Here is a 25467-nt window from a genome sequence, read left to right as displayed (position 1 = left end):
AGAGTTGTCTCATTGGCACTCACACCACATCTTCCTATATCTATAGGATTTGAATTTATTTTCAATTGAAGATTTCTTGAATTGGTTTTGTGCAATACACTGTGCTGTTGCACAATACTTAGTAAATCTGTTTTCAGACTATATCTAACAAGGCCATTTTCCATAATTTTAATATTCCCAAGGGGAATAACTCTATAACAAAAAAGTTTATCGGCCACCATTAATATAGAAATTGTCTAAGACATTACTGATTTTAACCAATAGTATAAGTTTTTTCACCGCACTTGGTATAGAAATAAGAAAAAACAAAGTGCATTCCCCATTAAGTTAATTATAATTCTTTGAATAAGATGTGTTATTTAATTTTAAATTTACTATGCATTATATGGATATTAGGATATTAATATTTGTCAAATTTCATTCTAAGCATTAAAAAACAAAACTTGTTTACAGTACAAAATGTACATGTATGGTCAACAATGTATATGGTCATGGTGAAATATGTCATGGTAAAAATACATGCCATATACTTAAATAGTACAAGTAATATTACGTCAATAAATAAATATATTTATAATATTAATTGTTCTACATTAGTTTCAATATTAACTGAAAATTACACAATTAGGCCAAATAAAAATATATGTGTGGTTCCAGTTACCCTTTAAGGCTTAGTACCTAATCCCTTCTTTTTCGTCTTAAAAATAGCCTACCCTAAAGATTTAATTGTCATTTTTCGTTATAAGCACTGTTTAAGTCAGAATGTTGCTCCCATAGACTCAATGTAAAAAAAACACCATAAAATAAAAAAAATTCCCTACCTACCTATCCTAACTTTTTTTCAGATGTAACTGGAACCACACATACTTTTTTATTTGGCCTTAATATAACATAATAATTTACTTTTAACTGTTTGTCACAACCTTGAATGTAATTATCAATCATCTAATTATATTTTATCCTTGAACAATAAACAATATATTCCATTTATATGTCATGAAATGTGAATAAAATGCTATATAAAATAGTTGAATGCTTTCTCTATAGATAAGTGTCTGTATTTTTTATTGAAGAGTTTATATTTTTCCTTTCTAGCTAAATACACATGATTCATGAAATTTTGTTAAATATTGCTAGCATTTTCTTACAATTTAAATCTTTTTCAAATTAGTCCTTACTTTAAACATATTTTATTTCGAAAAATCATTTACATGACAAACACATATAAATACAGTGATTAAATATTACATAGGGATTCGGAAACAAGATTTCCCTCATATTAATCCGTCTCCCTGTAGAAAAAAAGATAATGGGAAGTAACGGCAAATAAAAAGGTTGATTTTTTTTTCGTCAGATCTGTCCTAACTATATATACATGTACATATATAAAAAAAATTATATATATGTCCTTAAAATATAAGGTTAGAGTTTGTTCTATTATACAAGACTTAATTTCATACATGTCATTAACAATGTCTACTTCTAATATATTTTTTTCTAAATCAATTCAATCTACATTAAATCATGCCTAGTTTAGCCCTATGAATTTGAGTGGTACATGTATGTACATGTAATGGCAAATAATCCCTGAGATAAACATATTGGTATACAACAAATTTTACCATAAATTTGCATTAATATTTATAATAAGCAGCTATTATTCCCCTACAAAAATTATAAATAGCTAACACATTTATATAAAACTAATTGGAGTTTAAAACTTTGTAAAAAAATAATCTTACTCATACATGTCATAATAACCCATTAAAAGGTGTTAATACCATTAGGGCTATTCATTAAATGATTAAAATTGATATGGGGTTAAAAAGGGACATGTAAAATCCTTCCACAACCAATACATTACATTCAACATACTTTAAATCACATCAAATTTAATGTCTCAATAAATTACCAACAAAAATCATATATAAAAAAATAAAGCTTTCCTTTTATTTTAAAAGAATAAACCGTTTTTATTACTGTCAATTTTAAATGAAAATTAATTCTGTTTTCTAGAATAAATAGGAAAATTTAAAATTGTAGATTTTTGTTTAAATATGAACCATATCAATCGATTCAATGTTAATTCTATTCATGCATAATGATTGAAAAACTCAAGAAGAATAAAAATTTACATGATTTGGAAAAAAGTATTTTTCGTAGCACCAATAATTTACACTTCTGTAATTAAATCATGATTTTTAGACACAATATAAGGGTGGTGAATTTCTTCTATACTGGCCTCGTCAAAACTATCATAATTTTCATCAATGAAAACTTGCATAGGAATAGATTGTTTTGTTGAGAAATCTAGTTTTGGAGATGGCGTTATGGAATCTATGTCTTCTAAGTCAATGATAAATGAATCTGAATCTTGAATCTCTATCGTTGTACTTTCACTTCTCTCAATATTTGTTTTTGGCAAGTGAACATCAGCAGTGACTGTTATTTGAGAATTTGATTTATTTCGGTTTGGCGTTTTGTCAACTCCCATTTCAATTGTTATGTTTCTTGGTGTAACAAATTCCTGAGATTTCCTAATTTCATTCCCATCTTTTTCAGCATCAGTAATTATGATCTGTGGAACAGCTCTTCCAGGTATTGGTTTGTCTTTTCGTTTTGCACTCTTACGGTGACCTTTCTGTTGACCTTTGGTTATTTCACTTTTCTGTTTTTTAATTCCCATGGTTGTATCCATGGGTAGATAAATAGGTTGAGCTCCATCAGAAGTTGGAGATGAGTCATTTATAGCAATTTCAACTGGTTCCAAGTCTAAATCATAATAATCCCATGTTGGAGTTTCAGGTCGTGAACTCTGACCTTCCTCCTTTTCTTTAGCTTTAACAGGCTCTTTAATCTGGACATTTTTATTTGGCATATTAATCTTTGTCTCTAGCATGTCTTGTTCTGATTCTTTAATATTTTGATATTTCCAATCTTCGACGAAACGTGGAGATAATCGTTCATCAAGTTCTATACTATGTTGCTGTGAGCTAGCTATATTTTGTACTTCAGTTTTCTTTTTTGGTAAAAGTTTAGATTTCAAAACTGAGGTGAAGGCTGACTTTTTCTCAACCTCTTTTTCATCTCCATAATCTGTAATATCGACAACTCTAGACAGGAGCTCCCCTTCTCCTGATTGTACATCCTCTGCAATGTCGAAATTTAAATCGGTCAATCCAGGAATTTTCGTTAAAAGTTGTTTCTCAATTTCCTTTTGTTTTTTCTTTTCATTTGAAACATAATCTTGAATTTCTGACATCTCCAGTTTTACTGGTGACAATTCAGATTCAATTTCTAAGTTAACTTCGTGCATGTCAGGATTGCTAGCTGCTCGACTAGAACAATCTGACATAGCATCAGACAGATTTCTAACGTCAGGATTGCTGTAAAACACTTTCTTAGAATTAGTTATTTTTAACTCGGAAGCACAGTAAACTTTCATATTGGCAGGAATTGTGTGATTCATACAAGGAATCAGAGGATATTTCTCTCTAACCATCTTTTTGACTGCGTCTTTTAACTTCATATGAAACATGCCTATGAGAAAACTTCGTTTTGAATATTTTTGCGTCAAACATAATTCAATCTGAACACTTCGCTCCTTAACTATGTCTTTAGCTATACAGTCATACTCTAGTGGTTTTGTGAACTTGAATGTGGACGGTGAATACACATGTTGTACACTAAGGTGTGAATGTTTTGTCTTTACATGAGCGTCTGTCGAATCGACCCTCATCTCCTCTGTTTTTCTTTTAGAATCTTTCTTTTTATCAGGCATGAGGTAGGATTTGATGAACAGAGAGTGAATCATAGATGTATTGGCTAAAAGAGAAAAAAATGTATACCAGTCAAATCAAATTACTATTGAAATTACCATTATAAACATATGTAAATATAAGAATCTACAAAAATATTTTCCATGTAATTTAAATGAATAAAAGTCAAAGTATGAGAACAAATATGTGATAGAGCTGCCTTGTGGAAGAGTCAATGTTTTGATGCTCTGATGGGTGGAGTATATTTTTATGTCAATTCTTTGGATGTTTTGATTAGTGGAATTTCAATTATTTGGAATTTTTACAAGCCAAGACATTTTGCAAGAGATGAGGACATAATTTTCGAAGATGTTGATACCAAACCATGTAATCTATTAGGACAAAAGAAAAGCTACTGAAGTGGCTAATTGCTTTATGAAACTGATTATACATTTAATCTATATGTAGGTGTGGAGGTCAATCCTCGTAGTTCATAGATGTCAATCTTTTTACATAAATTAACTGTTGCAATTATATATTTTCCTCGTAACTATAATCTATATGTAGTTTTCATTTAATTGCTAAACTTCTGTGTTATGTTCCTCAGAGGAGGCTATTCAAATAAAAAAATAGTGATGTGAATGTTTGGATTTTTGTTAAGCATTGTTTTTAGTGAGCAGAATATGTCACCAAGGAATCACCAGTTGTTGAAATCAGATATAACTTTGTGGGAATGTAATGTTATACTGCTATTCAACTATAATTTAGAGATAAAAAAATGGAAATCGTATCTGGGAAAAAAATAAGAAGAAATTGTGAATAAAAACTAAAGTAGCTCGTAGTTTGTAACCAAATATATTTAGAAAGTGCTAATTCAAAGTCACACTGAAATAGGGAAGACAACTCTACATATAAAAACCCCAGATAGGATGAGAATTTAATTGAAAGTAAAAAATGTAATAATTGATCACATTAAGGTGGTATGGGTGTTTTTCTCCATCTTGGATTGTAAAAAACAGAGAAACAAAGGTCCAGATTTTCTATCAAGTTAGCTGAAATCTGACATATAAATCTTCAATAATGTGATTATTTCCAAATTTCTTATTTATAATTGGTGACCTACACATCAAAGTCACAAGTGAATAACAAAATGATGAAATATTAAATCTTATGTATTCTCTGCTTATTGTTAACCTTGTTAGGACTAACTGCCTTTTTTTGGTTCTTTTCCACTGGTTATATTTTTTGTTCTATATAGTTTATGTTTAACTTACTAGGAGGTAACAGAAGATCTGTAATTTGCCATACTCTGATCCTCAAAGAACTTTTCTTAGAGTTGTATTCAAAGGTCAGGTGAATATATCCTATGGCTGTAAAAAAAACAATTCTAACGTTAAAAGTCAGTATGTGTGAAAACATAATTTATTAAAGAATTGTTCCTTGCATTACAACATAAATAATACTGTGGATTCATTTTTATTTGTTGGATACCAATTTTCATGGCTTTCGTGGGTACTGGTGAACCACAAAATTAAATGTTCAACAAATAACAAATTTTAATAGGCTTGTATGCAGACTTTAGGAAAACCACAAAAAAATAAATACCCATGAACATGAAAGTTTTTTTTAATCAACAGTTACCTTTAGCAATCATCCAAAAAAAATAAAATATTTTGCAACTTAATTATATGAAATTATAACAAATGAATGGTTGTCTTCTAATTGTTCAATAAAAACCCCATCAAAATCTTGAAAGTTTATGGTTAGATCAAATGTTTTTAATGTCATATAAATTCCTTCTATGCATGCTTTTTCAATGTAAATTGTGACTTCACAACGCATTCTTAAATGGTATGAAAACCCATGAGATGAGGATATAATTTTTATCCTAAATAACATAATTAAGCTTTAACCCTTTCCTCCATGGATTTTTTTTTGCATACTTGATTCACATTTTTCAATAATTCAGGTTTAAAGTATTATATGATGCATTGTGAAAACGAATATTTTATCAATGAAATTCCAATCAGATCTTCTCATGAATATCCTTTTTATATTAGATACAAATTTTATTGAGTCTGATTAAGTTTTTTCATAGGTAAGACATTTCAACTGAAGCACTACACAGGAATCAAAAGTCGTCATTATGGAATAAAGGGGGTGGCGTCAAAAGGTGTCATTAAGGAGGAAAGGGCTAACGAATTGTGGAATAACTAGATAAAATATTATTTAGATTGAACATACAATTAAAACTTCCAGCCATAAAATAGGTAAGGTGAGTGATCAAAATTGCATTAAACACTAACAATCAATAAATCCTACAATCTTATGGCCTATTTTAAAAAGTAAATTAATGACTAATAATTCTTTTAGACTATTTGGCTTAAACTTATTTGTCAGGTAAAATAATGCCTGTCGTAATCCATAAGCCATCACAGTCAGTACCTGGTGGTTTTTCTTCATCTGTTAAAATACTGAGGTCAGTACTACTTGATATTGAAAGGTCAAGGTCATCCTCTATATCTTTCTTTACTGTGGTTATTTTCTTGGCATCTTCCAGAGATAATTTCATAAAGTCTTTAGCTCCTGATAATGAAATCAATTAAAATGCGAAAAAAAAACAAATTTAATGTCAACTAGTTTTTCCTTTAAATAGAAAAATCGTGTTTACTTCTTTCAGTTAAAAGATGTAGAGTTTATTCTATTTAATCACAATCTTTTTTGATAAACTGAAATTATCTCCCCTTATTTTAAGATTAAATACTGTCCTTGCCTTAAAAGAGATTTCTCAAAGAAGCACATTCTAAAATGATAAGTAGATTTCTCTGAAAGTATATGATATAAACCAAACAAAATGTATTCTTCAAACCGCCCTTACATAAAAATCCATTGATTGAAATAAAACTTTCAAATTCAAACTTACGTAAAGATTGTAGAAGATCTAAGCATTGTCCCTTTGCTATATCCAGACAAGAAGTACCATTGTTATTGGTTATATTGTAATCCCCTCCTCCCTCCAGTAACAGTTGTAAACATTCCACATGGTCTTCTCTGGCAGCGTAATGTAAAGATGTGTATCCCTGTAGGAAATCTTTTCTGTCAGGATCACCTAAAATCAAGAATAAGACAAGGTTAACAAAATAATAAATAATTTCTTATCAATTCAGTACTTATTTTGAATGCTGTAATTTACAAATATTATTTTTTTTTATATCACTAGTCTAGTATGTATTATTTGCAGACAACCATTGCATTCTTCAAGACTTAGTCCAGAATTGTCATGGTAGCTTTCATTCATATTTGTGTTTTTTTTTTATTTCATTCTATTACAATTACATTCATGCAGTTAGGCTGTTTTTATTCTTCTTTTCAATTTTATCATGGTTTTTTTTATACGCTTCTACAGTATGTTGATTTTACTAATTATTGAAAGTTGATTATATCTATGTTCATTAGCTCATTGTGGATAGGTGTCTTACATTTTTATTGTTAAATTTAAAAACAGTTTAAGTATGGCATGACCTCTACATTACAAGTACTGCAATGCAAAGATGTCTAGTCATAAAATTAATTCAGCAGCAATCTGTCAATAGCTATTCTAACCTTTATTCTTAAGCAGACATTTTAGAATATCCACCTCTCCATTATGTGCAGCTTCGTGTAAAGCACTCCACTGATACAGACCAATCAAGTTTGGGTCATAACCTTGCTGTAAAGCTACTTTAACTTCATCTAGATCTCCAAAACGTACAGCTTCATGGAGGCTTGTATCAAATGTTCCTTCTAAACTACCCATAGCACCATTCTGAAAAACAAAAGAAATAAATTATGGCGGTTTTGATTTCACTCTCAACAATCAAACTTAAAGCAAAATTTTGTATTCCTACCTAATACATTTTTTTTTTAAATAGTTGAAATCTTGAACTACATATAAAATGTAAATTATTCACAATTTAAAGCTACAACTTAATCCAAAAACAATTAATTTAACATAAAATATATATCTGAAACATTTCACTTAACTGTACACTTACCATTAATATTCTGAACATTTGCTAAGCAATTTTTTTATATTGTCTGGATTATAAATTTGATTTTTTCAGATGTCTTAAAATGAATGACCCATTCATAAAATTTAAACCTCAATTTTTCTTTTGGCTTCCTGGAAAGTCAATGACAGACAACAACAAAAATCAAATACATCATGGAGTATCTGAAAAGATTGTTTTAATTGTCATCTATTCAAGATTGAACTCAATAGTTACAGATACCAACATAATCCTTATACTTGTTAACTTCAAGTTTAACTGTTTTGCAGGTTCAATGTAACATTTGGCCCATCAGTTAAAAAAGATCCACTTGTTTGGAAAATTTCCAATTGGAAATGTAAAAAATATTATAGTAAGAATTTGTGAAAATTAATTACCAAGTCAAAACATGACGCTGATGATAGCATTAACAATTTACAAGAGGATAAAGACACATACATGAGTTATAATTATCAGCCTCGGAGAGAGACATAAAATATGTGAAACAATTGATAACATCCAGTGTCAGAAGGTCAACCTAGGATAGAGAATAATAGGCACTATCATTGATAAAACACTAGGTATATGTCAGCTAAAGAAAACAGGGCCGTAACTACATTGAGGCAAATGAGGCAAATGCCTCATGTTATTAATTTCAAAAAAAAAAAAAAAAAAAAAAAAAAAAAAAAATGAAACAAAAGATTGTCTTCATATATATCAAATTGTAGTCACTCAAAGTGTCATGCAAGAAGCAAGTTATCTTCGCTCTATGGTGTCGCCAATGCATGTTTTTCGTGAACCATGTTTCAATTTCACTTTTAGTTTTCAGAGTTGATCGATGGTCTATTGTTTGTACATTACTTGACTTCTGTGTTCCGGGTTTGTTTTTTGTTCATTTATTGTTCAATACTGTATTACTATAGTCTGAGTGTTGAATTTCATTTGTAAACGTCAGATTTTGCTATGTTGCATGTCATCTGATGTCCAGGCCTACCAGTCATAAAACTTTCGAACATGATTTTTGTACTCAGACTCGAGACTCAACCAACCAAATTGCTGGATTTCATGTTTCGAGCATGATTTGTGTGCTCCGAGCACTGAGCAAAGTTTTATGCCTTCAAGGCCAGATATTGTGCGAGAAAATATTTTAAGACTATACGATGCTACTGGTGACTGGACACAGAATAAAAATGGTTGTTTCTACATGGGGAATTGAATTTGATTTCAAAGAATACAAAACTGGCTTTTTTGGTCAATAAGACTAGATAGCTTACATGGTTTAAATTAAAGTAAGGTCACCCAATTTTTGGTATCAAATAATTTGAAGAAAAACAACAACAATGTATTGCCATATGACCCTTTACATTGAAGGGTTAAACTTGCATTAAGTCGTGTTCAGACCCTTAAACAGAAAATAAAGGAATATGGAGTAATTGTGCACGGGCCGTATCCCACAGAAAATCAATGCATAGTAAAAATACAAATGATCAATGGTCAAAGTCTTTATTTCTGTTCTGCATCTTGAAAGTTGCTGGAGGGTCTTCAACGATAAGAATCATTAATAACGTAAAACACGGTCAAGATGGTCCCTAGTGTCGATTTAAGTAGTATTAGTACTTTAAGTATAATACTGCACTGTCACTATATTTTAATCTAGTCATTAAAAATCACCAAAGTCTGAGCACAATACAAGACAAGAACAGACAGACAGATCTGGTACAAATGATTATGAGAATTACAATATTTGCTTCATCCTACATATCGGTCTTTAAATGGTGTCTCTAAAACCTAAAAGACTTGAAGTCTTAAATTTCCATGATTCTATGTTTTTGCTTTGAGACCAGTATATTGTCGAAAAATAGATAAAAATTCAGTATGTTTCAATGTAAGAAAGAGTCCGGGAAAAGCTTAGAATGCACGATTTTGCGTCATTTCGCTCCGAGCTTCTGGGGGCCTTCAGCGGCCCCCAGACCCCTCGCCCAAACTTTTTCGCCTCGCTACGCTCGGCGAACATATTTTGCCTCACTATTACAAGAGGCTAGTTACGGCCCTGGAAAATGCATAGGGACTTCTTGTTGTTTTTTGAAGAAACGATTTTTAGCTACAGACACTAGACATGCTATCAATGATAATAAAAAAAGGGCAATGTAAAAAAATAGTGTCCATGTATATAAAAAATATATAATTTCACTGTATCCAAAATGCACCTTTTTGCAAAAGTAGCAAAAGTTCAGAGAGCTAAGAAATGTTTTCTTAGAGACTAAACAATTTGTATTTTTATTATTTCAAAAAATGTAAGTCTTTCAATAAAAATAAATATATAATATTCAAACAAAAACAAAACGTTCACAGTATACATCAACAGTGTTCTCCCCAGGCCCTTAAAGGACCACGGGCCCGCGATGTATAATTTTCTACCGCGGTGGTATCGTTCTTGCCGCGATGTATAATTTTTCTCCGTGGTGCTAAAGTTTTCGGTAAAAAAAATCGTATTAAAATCGGTAAAGTTTCAAATGACTTCAACTTTCAGTGAGGGTTAAAATTTTACATGAAAATTGACCAGTTCTAACCAGTTTAATCCAGTATTGACAGGTAGATTGTTTACACCACGTGATCGATTTACCTGTCGAGGTTAACATTGATGATTGGATTTAATCGATGTACATGATTCTCTTGTGTTTTAATTAATTAAGAGATCATAATTTTAATAACAGACTTGTAATAGGGGACAAGCAGACATTTGTGAATGAACTCTTTTACGCCAGTCTTTAGTCAAAATAATTTGACTGTTACAAAAATTAATTGTGAAGTTATTTCCCCTGATTTTGCTTATCACAAATAAATGCTCCTCACATATAATTTCTCATTGAAAATTAAAATAAAGTACAAATTGAATGCAAAATTTTATTAGAATGTTACATTAAGGATAAAAAAATTCTTAGAACATACCAACAAAAATCTTTTGCAAATTATTTTAGAGAACGATACCTTTATTGATACACAGACATTTTGTCATTTTATATTAAATAGATATATTACTGTTAGGTCATGGATATAAAAGCTTATTAAGCCTAAACTTAACAGAAATGTGAACTTAGAATTACTTATACAATTGAAATAAAGTATTTATCAACTTAAATTTTAAAAATAATAATTAAGATGCATAAGAAAATAAATAAAACTGTTGTTAAAAAGAATGGAATGTAGTTTTCAATTTATTGAAGGTTCTGTAACAAAAATTAATCTTGTTCAAAGTTCATCATTGTTATAGTCAAATCTAACATAGGGAATGTGTAGTGTAACTACAAGTATTGGGACAAAATGGCTTGATCCAAATATAAGAAGTGACTTTAGTTTAAAGACTAATTGTGCTTTCTTTTCTTTTTCAAAGATATTAAAGTATACAAACTGTTTTATTGATTTACTTTTTCTACCAATAATGTTCTGACCCAAAGTCCATACAACACAGTACCACAGTAAACAAAACAAAGGCAAAAAGGTAATGACAAAAACCAACAAGAAAAAAATAAGCGACGCAACGCGACACAAAATATTGTAAAATTCATTTCCTCACGCGTTACCCTGGTGCTATCCAAAAATCCTGGGGAGAACACTGCATCAACATATAAAATATCATTGGAAAAGGTAAAATGTATTTAACGGAAACATCACAAGACATGGACATGCAACATCCACAAAAAAAAGTCATCTTTAAAAAAAATGAGCAAAGAAAATATGTTACAAGCCTATATTTCTTAAGAAATGAATAGCAAGCATAGATTAATGACAAATTGTTCTAAATATTGATGAACTAAAACAAAATTATTCGTTATTCCATTTTAAAGGATGTGAATTATAGCAAAGATGCAATTTAAGAACCCATCATTTGTAACAGAATCATTTGGAGGTCTGTTCAACTCCATTTTTTTTATGATTCAATCAATACACAATGTATATTTAACATGTTCATCTAAAAAATATTCATAGAATCATGGTAACTTTTGTCTGGATCATACTGTATGAATAAATGTAGATGTAATAACTGTCAAAATAGGAGCAATTTTGGTACCCCTATTTACAGGGGCTTGTTTTAGTGGGTCAGACAAGGATTTACTGTGAATGGCGGTCGCTATCCAATATAACTTGGTGTTTAATATAGAATAGCTGAGCGTCATTGACAGTTGAACCATGTTTGGTGTTTTATATAAACTAACCCCTGTGCTCATGGTGCTCTACATTGTATGTCAGGGTCTTATCGGGGTCTGATCCAGGATCCCGCTCATGGTTTTGTCAGATTCCTATAACCCACTTTCTTGTTGCCATGATAGCGCATGTAATTTCCTATGTCCCGCCTGACTTCATTTCCCATTTTCACCCAAAATTATTTCACTTCAAAAAAAATTGCAAACCTAGCATCACGCTAGGACTCCAATATCCAATATAGGACCCAATATGTTATATGGACACTATTTTCTTCAAATTGCACATATTTAGTTGGTTTCTTTAAAATGTTACAAAAATAAAAGGGAAATCCTAACCCAACCCAACATTTTGGTAAAAAGTGTACAATGTAACAATACCTTTGTTATAATGGTTACATTTCAACGTAACCCTAGCCAGTGCCTATATTATAACTTTTGATAGAACTTCTAGTGAGTATTGAGTAAATTCTGAGTAATGGCTAATGCCTGTGTTCCAGCCAAATTGTATATGTAATTGCTGAATTGTGTCTTATTCAAAATTCAATTGTTGGGAAGCATAAACGTAAAGGAGTAGCCGACCATTAATTTTTGACCTGTAACAGTTTGTTGTTTGGCAACATTCCAATAAAAATTAGAAGTCAATAAAGCATATATAATGTCTTGTTGTATACAAATTATCGTTCATCTTGAAGTCTGCCTACCTAGTAAAAGTCAACGTTTTCCAATTAACAGATAATTGAAATGTGTCTGCTTCTTGAAGGTCTCAAACGTCTAATGCAAGCATGTGCTATTAGGTTTGTTTTCGTTTCCATCGACGCCTTCCAATTTTTGAACTTCCGGTTGGAAAAGTATTCGGACACTTCCTGGGTTTATCCAATTAAATTGAGTAAAACCAAGAGAAACACTTAATGAAATTAAGAGCATGATGGGAATTCAATGGCGGCATAAATTCAGTGAAACTATCGTCCTTGAAATATATTAACTTTCCCTATCTACTTGCTCATTTAATTCCCATTAATGTGTCTTTGCAAACTTCAAAATATAAAAGTCTTGCACTCATGATCAAGTACATTGTTATGGGATTGCGTGGATTCTTCTTACTGGCAGCCAAAATATGGAGTTTCATTTGCTACTGTTTTAAACGACAAGCCAGGGCTGTGAGTGACATAATTCGATAAATAATCGACTATTCTCGACTCCCTGTCATTAATTTTTGAAAGCTTGCCCATTGAATAAGTTGTAGTCTCTGAATTTTATTTAAAATATCTAAAAGGACATGTAGGAATGTATGGTTCAAACAATAAAACACGAATCCAGGTTCGTTTGCCTGAAAACACATTCACACACATTTACATGATTCATATTTGAACCTTACATGTTTGCAACTTAAGTATGATTGTACCCTACACGTTTGCAACCTCTCCATTAGGGCATTAATTTGATTACATGTACCTTCAAATTATGGCTTCATGACAAATAACAGTAAAAATAATTGTCAAATGGCGTTGACTGTAATTTTTCGGTGCATGACGATAAAAAATACACTTTCATTTAGATGCAATCTAATTGAAATGAAATCTCTGCACTTGCTCATTTTTTTGTGTGTATAATACCAAGCTTAAAAAGAGCGAGTATGGACATTCAATTTGAATTAGATTAATTGGTATGGATGATAAAAAATTTGACAGGTTTTGACCAATAATCAATCATGTTAAAATATTTACAAAAATAAAGGTAATAATAAGTTAAAATTTTAACCAATGATCATTTTAGGCTCCTATTAGCACCAAGCTAATGCATATGGTAGCCAAAAATGAATGTTTGACACTTGACCGTAAAGGGCATTCATACCCTCTTTTATCGGTTTTGTATTAAGTAATTTTTAATAAAGTTTTGGTAGGTGTATTGCTATAGTTTTATTTTTTTGATGTTTCAAAATAAAGTGAGATAATTATGACAAAAGTTTTTTTGGGGGGATTGAATAAATCTTAATCATGATTTTCTAACGCAAAACAATAATACCATGAATACCAAATTTAGCTGTGCATGAATATTAAATAGAAGTAAATCATACATTATTAACAATAATTAATCATCAAATTGATAAAAAAAATAATCTTAAAAATTCCCAAATTTTTATTCAGGAAAATAATTTTTAAAATTATTATTTATAAAAATATATCTATTCATTCAACTGGAATTTGAATAAAAATTGGATGTGGTTTATGATATGGTAGTGATGTTGTGGTTGCTAAAACTTAAACTTGCCGTTCATATATATGTCAAATGTGAAATGTTTTAATTAATTGCCAAATTTGGTTGTGATCCAGATTGCATAGTTTGCTGAACTTTGAAATGTGACAGTGCAAGCAAGGTCTGCATGGTGGCTTTGGTGCCCAATTACAAAATGTTTTGGTGAAAAAAAGTGATTGGATGATTATAGTTATCATCACAAGGAACTTTAATCTCTACTTCTAAATGTACACAGAAACCACTGTTATCATTGGTAGTTATCCACATTACTATATTACATTAAAAACTTATTTCTAGCTTGACATTTAGTTTCAGCTGACTATTTCTATATATTTTGATTGTCAATTTATTTATTTTTTTGTTTCAGATAATTCAGCACCAGACAGTTAAATATGAGTGCATACCATTGTCACCATTATCTAAACACCGACTGAGTAAGTAACAGGTCACATGTAACGCTTGATAATTACACACAGAAATTCATGAAATTTATAATCCATAGTTTTACCTCAAGAATTTATCTACTTATCTATAACTATCATGCTACAAGGTTTTAACAGGATTGAGTACGTAGTGAACTTCTACTTACTTAGATGGAGAGTTGTCTCATTGGTACTCATACATGTACCACATCTTCTTATATCTACATGAATTGTTCATTGATTCATACATAATTCTTACTTTTATCAATAGCTGTGTTCTGTTCATTACTTAGGCAAAAATGCCTTGATAAACTTAAAAAAAAAACACCAAATGAAAAGTTGTCTTTATTTATGATAGGCAAAGAAAGTAGGGTAAAACACTGGGACCAATTCCTTACAAGGCATCATCTGAATGTTTTCCATTTTTTTGTGTCCATAAATAATACTGTCTGTTTGATTTATATAGCAACACTATGTAAGAAAGTGGTCCTTCAACAATGAGAAAGTATGGAAAAAGTAGAGTTGAAAAGAATGCACAAACTTTAGAATATCACATTTGCAAAATAAATCCACTGAAAATTTATTAAAAAGAGATGAATGGACGTTAAAAAAATTAGTCTTTCCTGTTTGTAATAGACATTTTATTTTTTACAGGTATGTTAAAAAGAAAGATATTGGTTTTAGATTTAGACGAAACATTAATTCACTCTCATCATGATGGGGTTCTTAGACAAACAGTTAAACCAGGAACTCCTCCAGATTTTGTATTAAAAGTAAGTAGACAAGAAATTCTCTAGATTTTATGTCCAAGTTCAATGTTCTTGTCAATAAGCATCATATAATTTGAATTGTGCTGTTTCCACTTATATTACAAACTTACATTTATAATACATTTTATAATAGAAACCTTTAAATATTACAGTACACAATGGTAAAAATAAAGCTTCAAAAGCCAAATAGACAACACTGGAATTTTTATTATAGGAAAAGAAATTAAGTGAAAATTTTATATCAGGTGGTACCAAACACCCTGCTTTTAATTGATTTTATTTTAATTTGATAAAAACATTCAGCTGATTTTTACAGAGTTATCTCCCTGTAGTGTTATGTACCACCATAGATGAATGAATTGCTTTAATATGATAGTACATTGCATTTATAAGGATGTTATTGTCATTATTATGTAAAGTGTAAATCTTTGTTTACATCCTGAAATTGTTATTGAAATTGTTATATGAAAAACACATCCTGGGTGTAAGAAAGTAAACTGAGATCACATGCTGGCTCATCAAGTTCAGGATCACAATTTATTCCAAATAAAAAGTTTGTGTAAGAAAAATATTTAAAATTTTTATTATTATTTTTTTTTTTTTATCTAAGAACCCAATAATAGTGAAGATTATAGTTACCCAGAGGGATAATAATTTATGTCAAAATAGAAATCTCCATTTATTCATATTTATGGTGAAGATTCACTGAACTTGTTTGCCTCAAATTACATCCGAAATTCTTTTTTTCTCTAAGAGAAAATTCCCAATTGCTATAAAAAAAAAAGGAGGCATAAAATTCCTCCCAATAAGTTTTATGTTTTCCCCAAACAGTGATGACCTTGGAAGTAATGTTTTAAATTTTGTATTCATGTTATTATTTTGATATTATAAAAGTGCTTTTGAGATCTGAGTTTCAGATCAGAGTTTGTAATACATGTGGTAATGCATTAAGAATCATATTTTTTCTGTTTATTTCCCCTCCTCTTTAAAGTACCTTTCATGTTGAAAATGTGTTACAACCAAAATATATGTGAAAAAAATTGTGCAAGAAGATAGCAATGGTCAGCAAAAATTCACAGATGTGATAAAAAAATAAATAAACAAATTTCCCAATTTCAATAAAAATTATGCAGTTTTTCCAATAAAAAACAGTAGGGGTAGTTTTGAAAACGAACAACAATATCACTTACAAAAAAATCAAAACAGTTATAAGTATGTTGGTGGCTTAAAAGGTATTGATTTTCCTGATTTTATCACCAAATGTGGGATAAACAATCACTCAAAATAGAAAGATTTACACACACATGTAAGAAATTTATGGCTAATCACAGGAAAGAGACAATAGTTTTTGATCTCAATCTCACAAAGTATATTATAACATTGTAGAGCTAAATCCAAGAGAAAAGATTATTTATGAATTTCTTATTATATTTTCAGGTAAACATAGATAGACATCCTGTTAGATTTTTTGTTCATAAACGACCTCATGTTGATTATTTTTTAGATGTTGTAAGTATTTATCAGTTTTAATTCTTTGAAAGTTGTTGAATGGATCAATTCTTGAAAAGATTAAATTTTGAATGTATTATATATATGTAAAATTGAGAATGGAAATGGTGAATATGTCAAAGAGACCACAAACTGACCCACGAGTAGAAGAAAACAGCAGAAAGGCCACTAATGGGTCTTCAACACAGCAAAAAAAATATGTATCACTTTAAATAGATATCAGAAAATGCAGTAAGATTGTCAATGAGACGGCTCTCCTCCAGATAGCATAAAAATTAAGTTGGAAAGTTTTAAGATTAAATTATGGAACATGCCTGCAGTTTTCGCTGAGCATCCTATTCATTTGTAAATTTAGAACAGTACTGATAGATTTATGAGTCAGTACATGTACCATAAAACATGCACACAAAAAAAGGGACAATGGAAACTACAATAAAAAATATCTATCATCTTTAAATTTTCAGGTTCATTTGCAAAAGTACAAAACAAGTAGTTCAGTTGAAAATAAATATTGTCTTGATTGTTCTTTTATTGCTCCACTCTGTTAAACTTATATGAGTGTATGCAAGAAAAAACATGAAGTAGACCTGTCAATTGTCATTTTTCAGTCATCTGCTAGCTTTGTCTATTACGGTATCTCACATTGTACCTGTCTATGATTAAAGAATTACAGATTTATCTTTGATACTATGATATACTCCTACTTTATAGGTTAGCCAGTGGTATGATTTAGTGGTATTTACAGCTAGTATGGAAATATACGGGGCTGCCGTAGCAGATAAACTGGACAATAATAGGGGTATATTAAAAAGAAGATATTATAGGCAGGCAAGTATAAGCTAGAAAAAAACTTAAAGTTATGGCTTAACAAAAAAAGATTTGGTTATCTGGACTCAACACAACATGATATATTTTCAACATAATTATGCATGCAGAAATTAAAAATTACCCTAAGTTTTAAGTTTTTCTGCCCAAGCTTGTTTTTTACCATGATGTGGAGATGTGCATATTTTTATTGTAAATTGCGATAGATTATTCTTTCGAGTTACAGGTAAAAAACTCAAAAATGCTGAAAACAATCTGGTAACACTGTTTTTTCTACTAATAAGCTTTGAAATGTTATTCAATTTTACATACATGTAGGTTAGAAATAAGTAGACAAGATATGATTGCCAATGAGACAACTACATGTATCAACCAGAGACCAGGTCAAGGATCCTGCATTTTCTTAACACACTTTCTGTCTTTGAAATTCCTAAAAACTTTGGCCGCTTTTTCAAACTATTGAAATTATTCACACTAGATTCATAGAATCAACAAACTGGTGTTGCCTGTGAATTGTGTTTACTTCATTAATCTTCTTACTGTTTTGCTATAAATGCTCTCAAGACCTGATAATGGAATGCAAAAGTTTAAAATTTGTAAATATTTCAAAATTTTAATAAGGTACTGTAAATCAAAATTCTTAAAAAAATTAAAACTTCACACATAAGAAATGGCAATCTAAAAGATTGGATTATGTGCCAGGAGACTGCTAGAATGCATGATTTTGCTTCTAAAAACCTTTAAAAGAACAAACCACTGACTTCACAATTAAGACCTATTACTTTTCTTATTCCTAATGCAGCATTAAGACTAGATGATTTATATCTTATCTAGAAATATCATGCATTTACTTTCAAAATAAAGACAAAAATACTATTGATATTAAAGAGATGAAGTTTAAAAATTGGCTTTTGTATTGCAAGGGTGAACAGAAAACTAGGAAAATCTTAGTAAAGGGAGATAATTTGTAAATTATATTTATTGTGGTTTAAACATTTTTGTGTAGAGATAAAAGTTTAAACTCTACAACAAAGAATTATTTTAGAGTGTTCAAGAAAATTACGATGGTGTTTTTATATTAATAGTTTATTTGTTGATGTTTTTATATTAATAGTTTATTTGTTGTTGTTTTTATATTAATAATTTATTTGTTGTTGTTTTTCAGCACTGTCAGTTAATGCAGGGAAGTTATACAAAGCAGTTAACAGAAATATGTAAAGATCTCTCTAGTATATTTATATTAGACAATTCACCGGTGGCTTATAAAAATTATCCAGGTATTATTTATATTAATTACTGTGTTACATTTATTTTCGTGGGAACCAATCATCGTGAATTGAGGAAAACTTGCATTTTCCTGGATATTTGATATCTTGGTTTGTCTAATCTGCCTTCAAGCTTATAGAAAAAAATAAAATTGTTGGACATTTAAATCCCTGTTTCATCTGTATCCAAGGAATACACAAAAAATGATATCCCAGGATTTAAACGTAATACACAGTAGTTTTCTTATTTCTTCATATTTGTTTATTGAAAAGTTACATTAATGATTAATAGTGGAATATTAGCCTATACATTAGTGAATATTGTGATACAGAGTTCAAATATGAAAAATAAATAAATTTTATTAAATTCACAGACATAGAAATGAGAAGATATGTATGAATTCCATTAAATGGTTTATTGAATAAAGAGTTTACAGACATTGAGTGCCTTGGTTCATTATTGCTGTTGTAGTATTTTTTCAAATAAAAAAATCTTGATTCAGCAATGTTCAGTGAATGAAGAAGTTCAGCAAGGCTTTCTTCAATATCTGTTCAAACAAGGCTATTCCTTATAGAATAACTAATCGAAGAATTCAAATAGAGAAAAATATTCAAAGAGTGACCGAACAACACATTAATTCACGAATGTGCGTAGCGCATGAGTTAATTATCAGTGTTGTGACAGTTCGGTCACGAGTTGAATTTTTTTCGATATTTGAATTCTTTAATTAGTTATTCTTTATATTACATTGGCAAATGGCTTTTTTTAAAGAAATTAATGTAAAACATGTAAGGAACTATATCTTTTTTCTATACATTCACAATTTGTTTTGATCCACCGTTATCGACGTCTTGACAATGCCTCTTGATGACGTCAGAGAGTGAAATAACCATGTTTATTTCACATTTGAAATTATCAGTATTTATTCAACTTTGAAATCAATGTAATTTATTGCAACCAATGTAATAATATAAACTCATTTTTCAGTGAACCAACATATTGTTTATTATATTTTTACTATTGTTCAAGATTACACTATTCTTATATTTAAATTTATGATTCAGTGGACCAACAGATAATTCATTGCTTTTTCACTATCATTCCAGATAACGCTATTCCTATAAAGTCGTGGTTCAGTGAACCAACGGACATATCACTTCTATGTTTACTGCCGATGTTAGATGCTCTACGATTTTGTCACGACGTGCGATCAGTACTTAGTAGAAACTTACACTTACATAAAACAGTTTGAGGATATTTTAGAGTATTACCATGATAATAATTTGTCTCGTCATCATCATATAGCCTGAGGACCACTACCTCTGAAGTAGAGATCTGTATGGTAGCTTGACAGGGACAAGATTGGCAGAATGTGACTTAAATGTATGGTGTGCTCTACCGGACATAAATGGCAGTGTGAATGCAACCATAACCTTGTATGAATGCTTGAAGGCAGCAAGATATATATCACTGTTTTGTATGAAGGTTTCAAACATATATGTATTAATTGTGTAAACAAAAACTTGAAAATATTGTGAAATTTTCCTTTATATTTGAGATAAGTCACCAGTCTAAGGTTTAAAATGCAAAAATTACAAATGTATTCTCTTTTTCTGTCTCTTACAATGTTAACCATATCTATGAAATACTTTATGTTAGAAAATGAAAAATTATATGCTTATTAACTATTATACACTTTATTTTTTTATCTTTTATGAATGAAAGAAGATTACGAGTATACTGTGGATTCACTGTTATTCGTGGGATACCAATTTTCGTGGATTTCGTTAATACAGGTGAACCACGAATTCAAATGTTTAATGAATTTCAAATTTTCCATAAGCTTGTATGCAGATTTTAGCAAAACCACGAAATCAAATATCCACGAAAATGCAAGTTTTCCTCAATCCACGAAAATTGGTACCCACGAAAATAAATGAATCCACAGTACCTCATTTAGACAGCAACCCAATGACACCAAAAATTGAGAACATATCTAGAGGTCAAAATATATCTTTAACATATCTAGAGGTCAAAATATATCTTTAACATTTGTCGTTGTAAAATTTTTGAAAAAACATGTTAATCAAGCAAAATAAATGATACAAGAAATATATCGGATGACTTTCTTTTTAAATCTGATTGCATTGTTGAAATAGGTTAGGACATGTTGAATGCTGAATAAAACAGTAAATTTTATGTAATTATACTACTGTGGATTCATCAATATTCGTTGGATACCAATTTTCGTGGATTTCGTGGGTACAGGAGAACCATGAATTCAATTGTTCAACGAAATACAAATTTTGTAAAGGAATGAGTGTAGACTTTGCCAAAACCATGAAATTAAATATCCACGAATATGTAAGTTTCCTCAAACCACGAAAATTGGTACCCACGAAAACAAATGAATCCACAGTAATTAATTGCCGTTTGCCTTAATTAAACTTGAATAATTTAATTGAGAAGATAAATTTAAAGTAGAGACTATTTGGCTGGAATATGTAAAATTAAAAGATTCTAGAGTGGCTTATGTTTAAGATTTGAAATACAAAAAAGTATGGGTATGAATAATTATATTCAGATGAATAATTATTTTTACTACTAAAAACTATTAAAAAATGGTTTTTTTCTGTCTGAGCAGCATTTATACAATAAAAAATTATGTATGGACGTCATTAATAATGGCAGATTCACAAAACCAAATTTTAAGACTGGTTGATTAAGGTGGTACCTAACACTTTCACTCAAATTGATTTGGCTCCTTTACTTTTCATAAAATTTTGACAAAGTATTAACTTTGACCCTTTAACAAAAATATAAAATTTTCAGAAATTTTGAACCAACCGTTTTATCAGAAAAATTACACTGGTTATATTGCAGTTTTACAAACACTAATTTTTCAATTGAGAAGCTTAATATTCCCTTTACAACACAACGTTATTAAAACGTTTAGCTGACTTTACAGAGTTATCTCCCTGTAGTGTGAGCTTTATATATTGTATAGACATATTTCTATATTTGAAGCCAGTATTTTGACCTCTAGAAGTCCTTGAATCAATATGCTTATGTTACCGTCTCACAGGTATATCTCACAACTTCTTTTACACATGTTTATGTGAATTCTAAGTCTGTTGAAACATTGAGAGGACTCTAAAGTCTAGTTATATAAAAAAAATTCAATTATAGATATACATGTAAGATAGCAGTGGAATGAAATATAAACTCTTGATTCTTATATGACAGTTTAAAGTGTAACGATAGAGTCTAGGTATACATGGTCAGAGAAAAATGAAATTTTTAAAGTGATTTAGTTTGGATTACAAATTTTCTTTCTGAAATTGGTGAAAAGTATATTTGTCATTGTCACCTGAAAAAGTAATTTGCAGAAAATTATTTAAATGCAAATGTTTGCATATACAATGTTTTGGTTTGATAAGAAGTGCAATATCTTTATTAATAATTTTGCTTTTATTTTAAACAAATGCTTGAAGTATTTTGCCTGTCTTCCTGTAATATTTACACACATGTTAATTAAAAAATACTTGAGGCATTCATAAAATTTCAGGTTCTACAAAACAATATTGTAGTAATAGTTACTTAGTTTTCTAAGGTTGTCTTTCTATGGTCTTAATCTTTAGGATGCTTTGTACACCTCATAACTTTTCATAAACTTGTTATGTATTACAATGTTTTTGTTTTGAAAGTAATGGACAAGTATTAGTTTACTGTATGTTAAGGTGGGGACAAAATTGTTTATATCAGGAACCAAAGGTATCTGTCTTCCCTCGATAATAAAAAATCATCTTTATGTCAAAATGAACTTGTATTTTTTTTTAAATTGTTATTTGGATGGAGAGTTGTCTCATTGGCACTTACACCACATCTTCCTATATCTATTGGAATATTTGCTTTTATCATAAATCTTAAAATTTTATGTAACAAGTATTCTAAGCATGGATACATTTGTTTTTGGAACTGAATGTTTTTCTGGTTGATTTAAAAATATCAACAGTTTTTAATAAATCTATAAATAAGTCTATACTTCATAATTTGACTTCCTGGTTTACCTGTAATTACACACACATTAGTTTACCTTTAAATCTATTGTAGGTTAGGTGAACACAACACAACAATGCTGTCAGATGTTTGCTAATTTGATTTGCTTATGTCATTAAAACCTATTGAACTTTTGACATCAAGCTATTTTCTTTGTTTATGTTTGTTTTTATTTCTTGACATTATCCTAATTAGGTATCTTAACATTTTATTGTTGATCAGAAAACAATTATAGTTAAAACTTGGCAAGGAATATTTTATTAAGATTTCAAGGTTAATAAAAGAAATGCAGGCTGTTATAGTGGCATTAGGTGTCAAAGTGAAGATCACAGATCAAATTCATCATATTTGATTTATAATGTACTAAAATGTATCCAAATTATAAAAAGTCTTAAATTTGATCAATTTACAAGGCATTCACTCAATAAAATGTTTAAGCATTTCATGTGTATTTTAGTCTTAAGATGTTATCCACTTAACCATCAAGCTAACCTTAAAAGATTGCATATTTAAATTGCAAAGATAAATATGGATATACAGTAGATAGATTTCGAGCACAGTCTATTGGATTTAATTACAAAGCTTCAATAATATTGAACCTAGTCTTATCCACGTAACCTGCAGTCTTTTTGCTTAACCACCGACCCTCCAGGCCAGGCATTTAAATAGTCTTTCTGGCCTGTAATAAAGTTTTCTACAGGCCAACATGATCAATTTTTTTTTAATGTTTAGTAAGATTGAGCTTTATACCTGAGGTTTGAAAGTTTCATGAAGGTAAACTGATTGTTCTAGGGTAGAAACTGGATATCTAATAGAATAATGATAGGAGTCAAATTGTAATGGTTTTCTGACTTAAATATTTGCAAATTTCTTTGTTAAAGTTCAATATATAGTGCTATACTTATACTACTACTTGAGTTAGTTTGTTTTGTTGATTTTTTTTTAGAGTATATCAAACTCAAATTTTATCTAAGAAAATGTGTACTTTTTGTTGACATATATGAGAAGTAATTATATATATATATATGTTTATTCTGAATTAATCAAATTAGAATATTATATGTTGAGATTTTTTTCATACAAAATCGATTTTTTTTTCTAAACCCAGACACTGATAGTTGTATAACTGTTACATAAGGAAGATCATAATTTACAGCATTATATAAAAATGATGAAAATATATGGGATATCAATATTATATGAAAATGTTACAATTTAGTATAAACTCACTTTTAATTAGTCAGTACAGTGTTAAATAAGTAAATCAAATATTAATTATTCACTTTCAAACAAGGATATTTGAATAATCCAAAATTATAATGCCCCTTATTCATGTCTTGTGTGAAAAGTTTGAAACTATTTGCCCTTATACAAAATAACAATCCAAATCATAAGGCATTATGAATTAATACGGTTGAACTTGCTCTGTATTTTATAAATAAATCTATTAATTTTATTTGATGTGTTTTTATCTTCCTTAGAAGAAATAAAATTCTCAGAAAATATATCTTTAAAAAAAATATTATAAAAAATTATCAATTTTAATCAAATAATTGTTTCATATCTTAAATTGCAATTTCTGAATGATAAAAAATAAAGCTTTACATGATTGACCAATTGGCCGTTTCAGAATCTAATGGATTCTGGGTAATATTTTCAAAATTGTACACTAAAACCTTGTGATTGGTATAAACAGTACAAAATAATGGAAATTTAACCAGTGACGTAATGTTATTTTCATTTTGGTGTAAGAACAATGAGATTACCCATAGTCTTCTTGATTCTGTGAAAGCAAATTCTCCTGTTCACTTGTATGTTTCCCTTTGGAAAAATGAAATAATGTTTAAAGTAATCATTAAGTATCCCATAACAATAACCTTGACCATCCTTGACCATCTTTGACATTCCAAAACTTGATTCCAGTAATGCATATAATGTACCCTAATGTAGTTTATATTCAGAGTTAAAATTTCGCTATTTCAAAGTCAAAACCCAGTAGCAGGTATAACATATGTGAATTTTGATACGATCGCAAATTTTTTTTAACTTTTTGTTCTTGTCTTTGATTGTCTAATGTGTTTAAAAACTAGCGAGAATAAACCCCTCATGAAAATATATAATTTTATAGTATACAGTGACCATATCTTAAGATTTGTTATAAGATAGTTTTTGTCACACACAGGGTATTCCATACTTGTCCTTTGGTTTTATTGTATTTATAGATTATCGTTGATTATCTCAACGAGATTGATTTTTCTCACTTGAGCTGGAACAGCGAAAGTGAGAAAAGCAATCGAGTTGAGATGACCAATGATAATCTGTTTATCGCTGTTTTACCTTTGACGACGTTGTCAATTTCAATGTCAATTTCGTTA

The 25467-nt window shown here is 29.6% G+C and overlaps 2 protein-coding genes across 2 annotated transcripts; one reads left to right on the top strand and one right to left on the bottom strand.

Moving 5' to 3' along the window:
* Positions 1-2077: 2077 nt before the first annotated feature.
* Positions 2078-12805, bottom strand: LOC134692189 (uncharacterized). The gene is made up of 6 exons (XM_063552639.1): positions 12690-12805; positions 7362-7563; positions 6682-6867; positions 6204-6344; positions 5033-5128; positions 2078-3825 (listed from the first exon to the last, which is right to left on the bottom strand). The coding sequence occupies exons 2-6, from the start codon at positions 7552-7554 to the stop codon at positions 2174-2176; spliced, it is 2268 nt and encodes a 755-aa protein (XP_063408709.1). The 5' UTR covers positions 7555-7563; positions 12690-12805; the 3' UTR covers positions 2078-2173.
* Positions 12806-12894: 89 nt separating this feature from the next.
* On the top strand, positions 12895-24951 carry LOC134693240 (CTD nuclear envelope phosphatase 1-like). Its single transcript, XM_063553984.1, has 7 exons — positions 12895-13145; positions 14609-14675; positions 15318-15436; positions 16871-16942; positions 17654-17770; positions 18933-19044; positions 20140-24951. The coding sequence occupies exons 1-7, from the start codon at positions 13047-13049 to the stop codon at positions 20283-20285; spliced, it is 732 nt and encodes a 243-aa protein (XP_063410054.1). The 5' UTR covers positions 12895-13046; the 3' UTR covers positions 20286-24951.
* The last annotated feature ends 516 nt before the right edge of the window (positions 24952-25467 follow it).

This window comes from Mytilus trossulus, chromosome 12, assembly GCF_036588685.1.
Source record: "Mytilus trossulus isolate FHL-02 chromosome 12, PNRI_Mtr1.1.1.hap1, whole genome shotgun sequence".
Classification (NCBI taxonomy): Eukaryota; Metazoa; Mollusca; class Bivalvia; order Mytilida; family Mytilidae; genus Mytilus; species Mytilus trossulus.
Note: the sequence above shows the minus strand (reverse complement) of the source record. Positions and strands in the feature narration are given on the sequence as shown.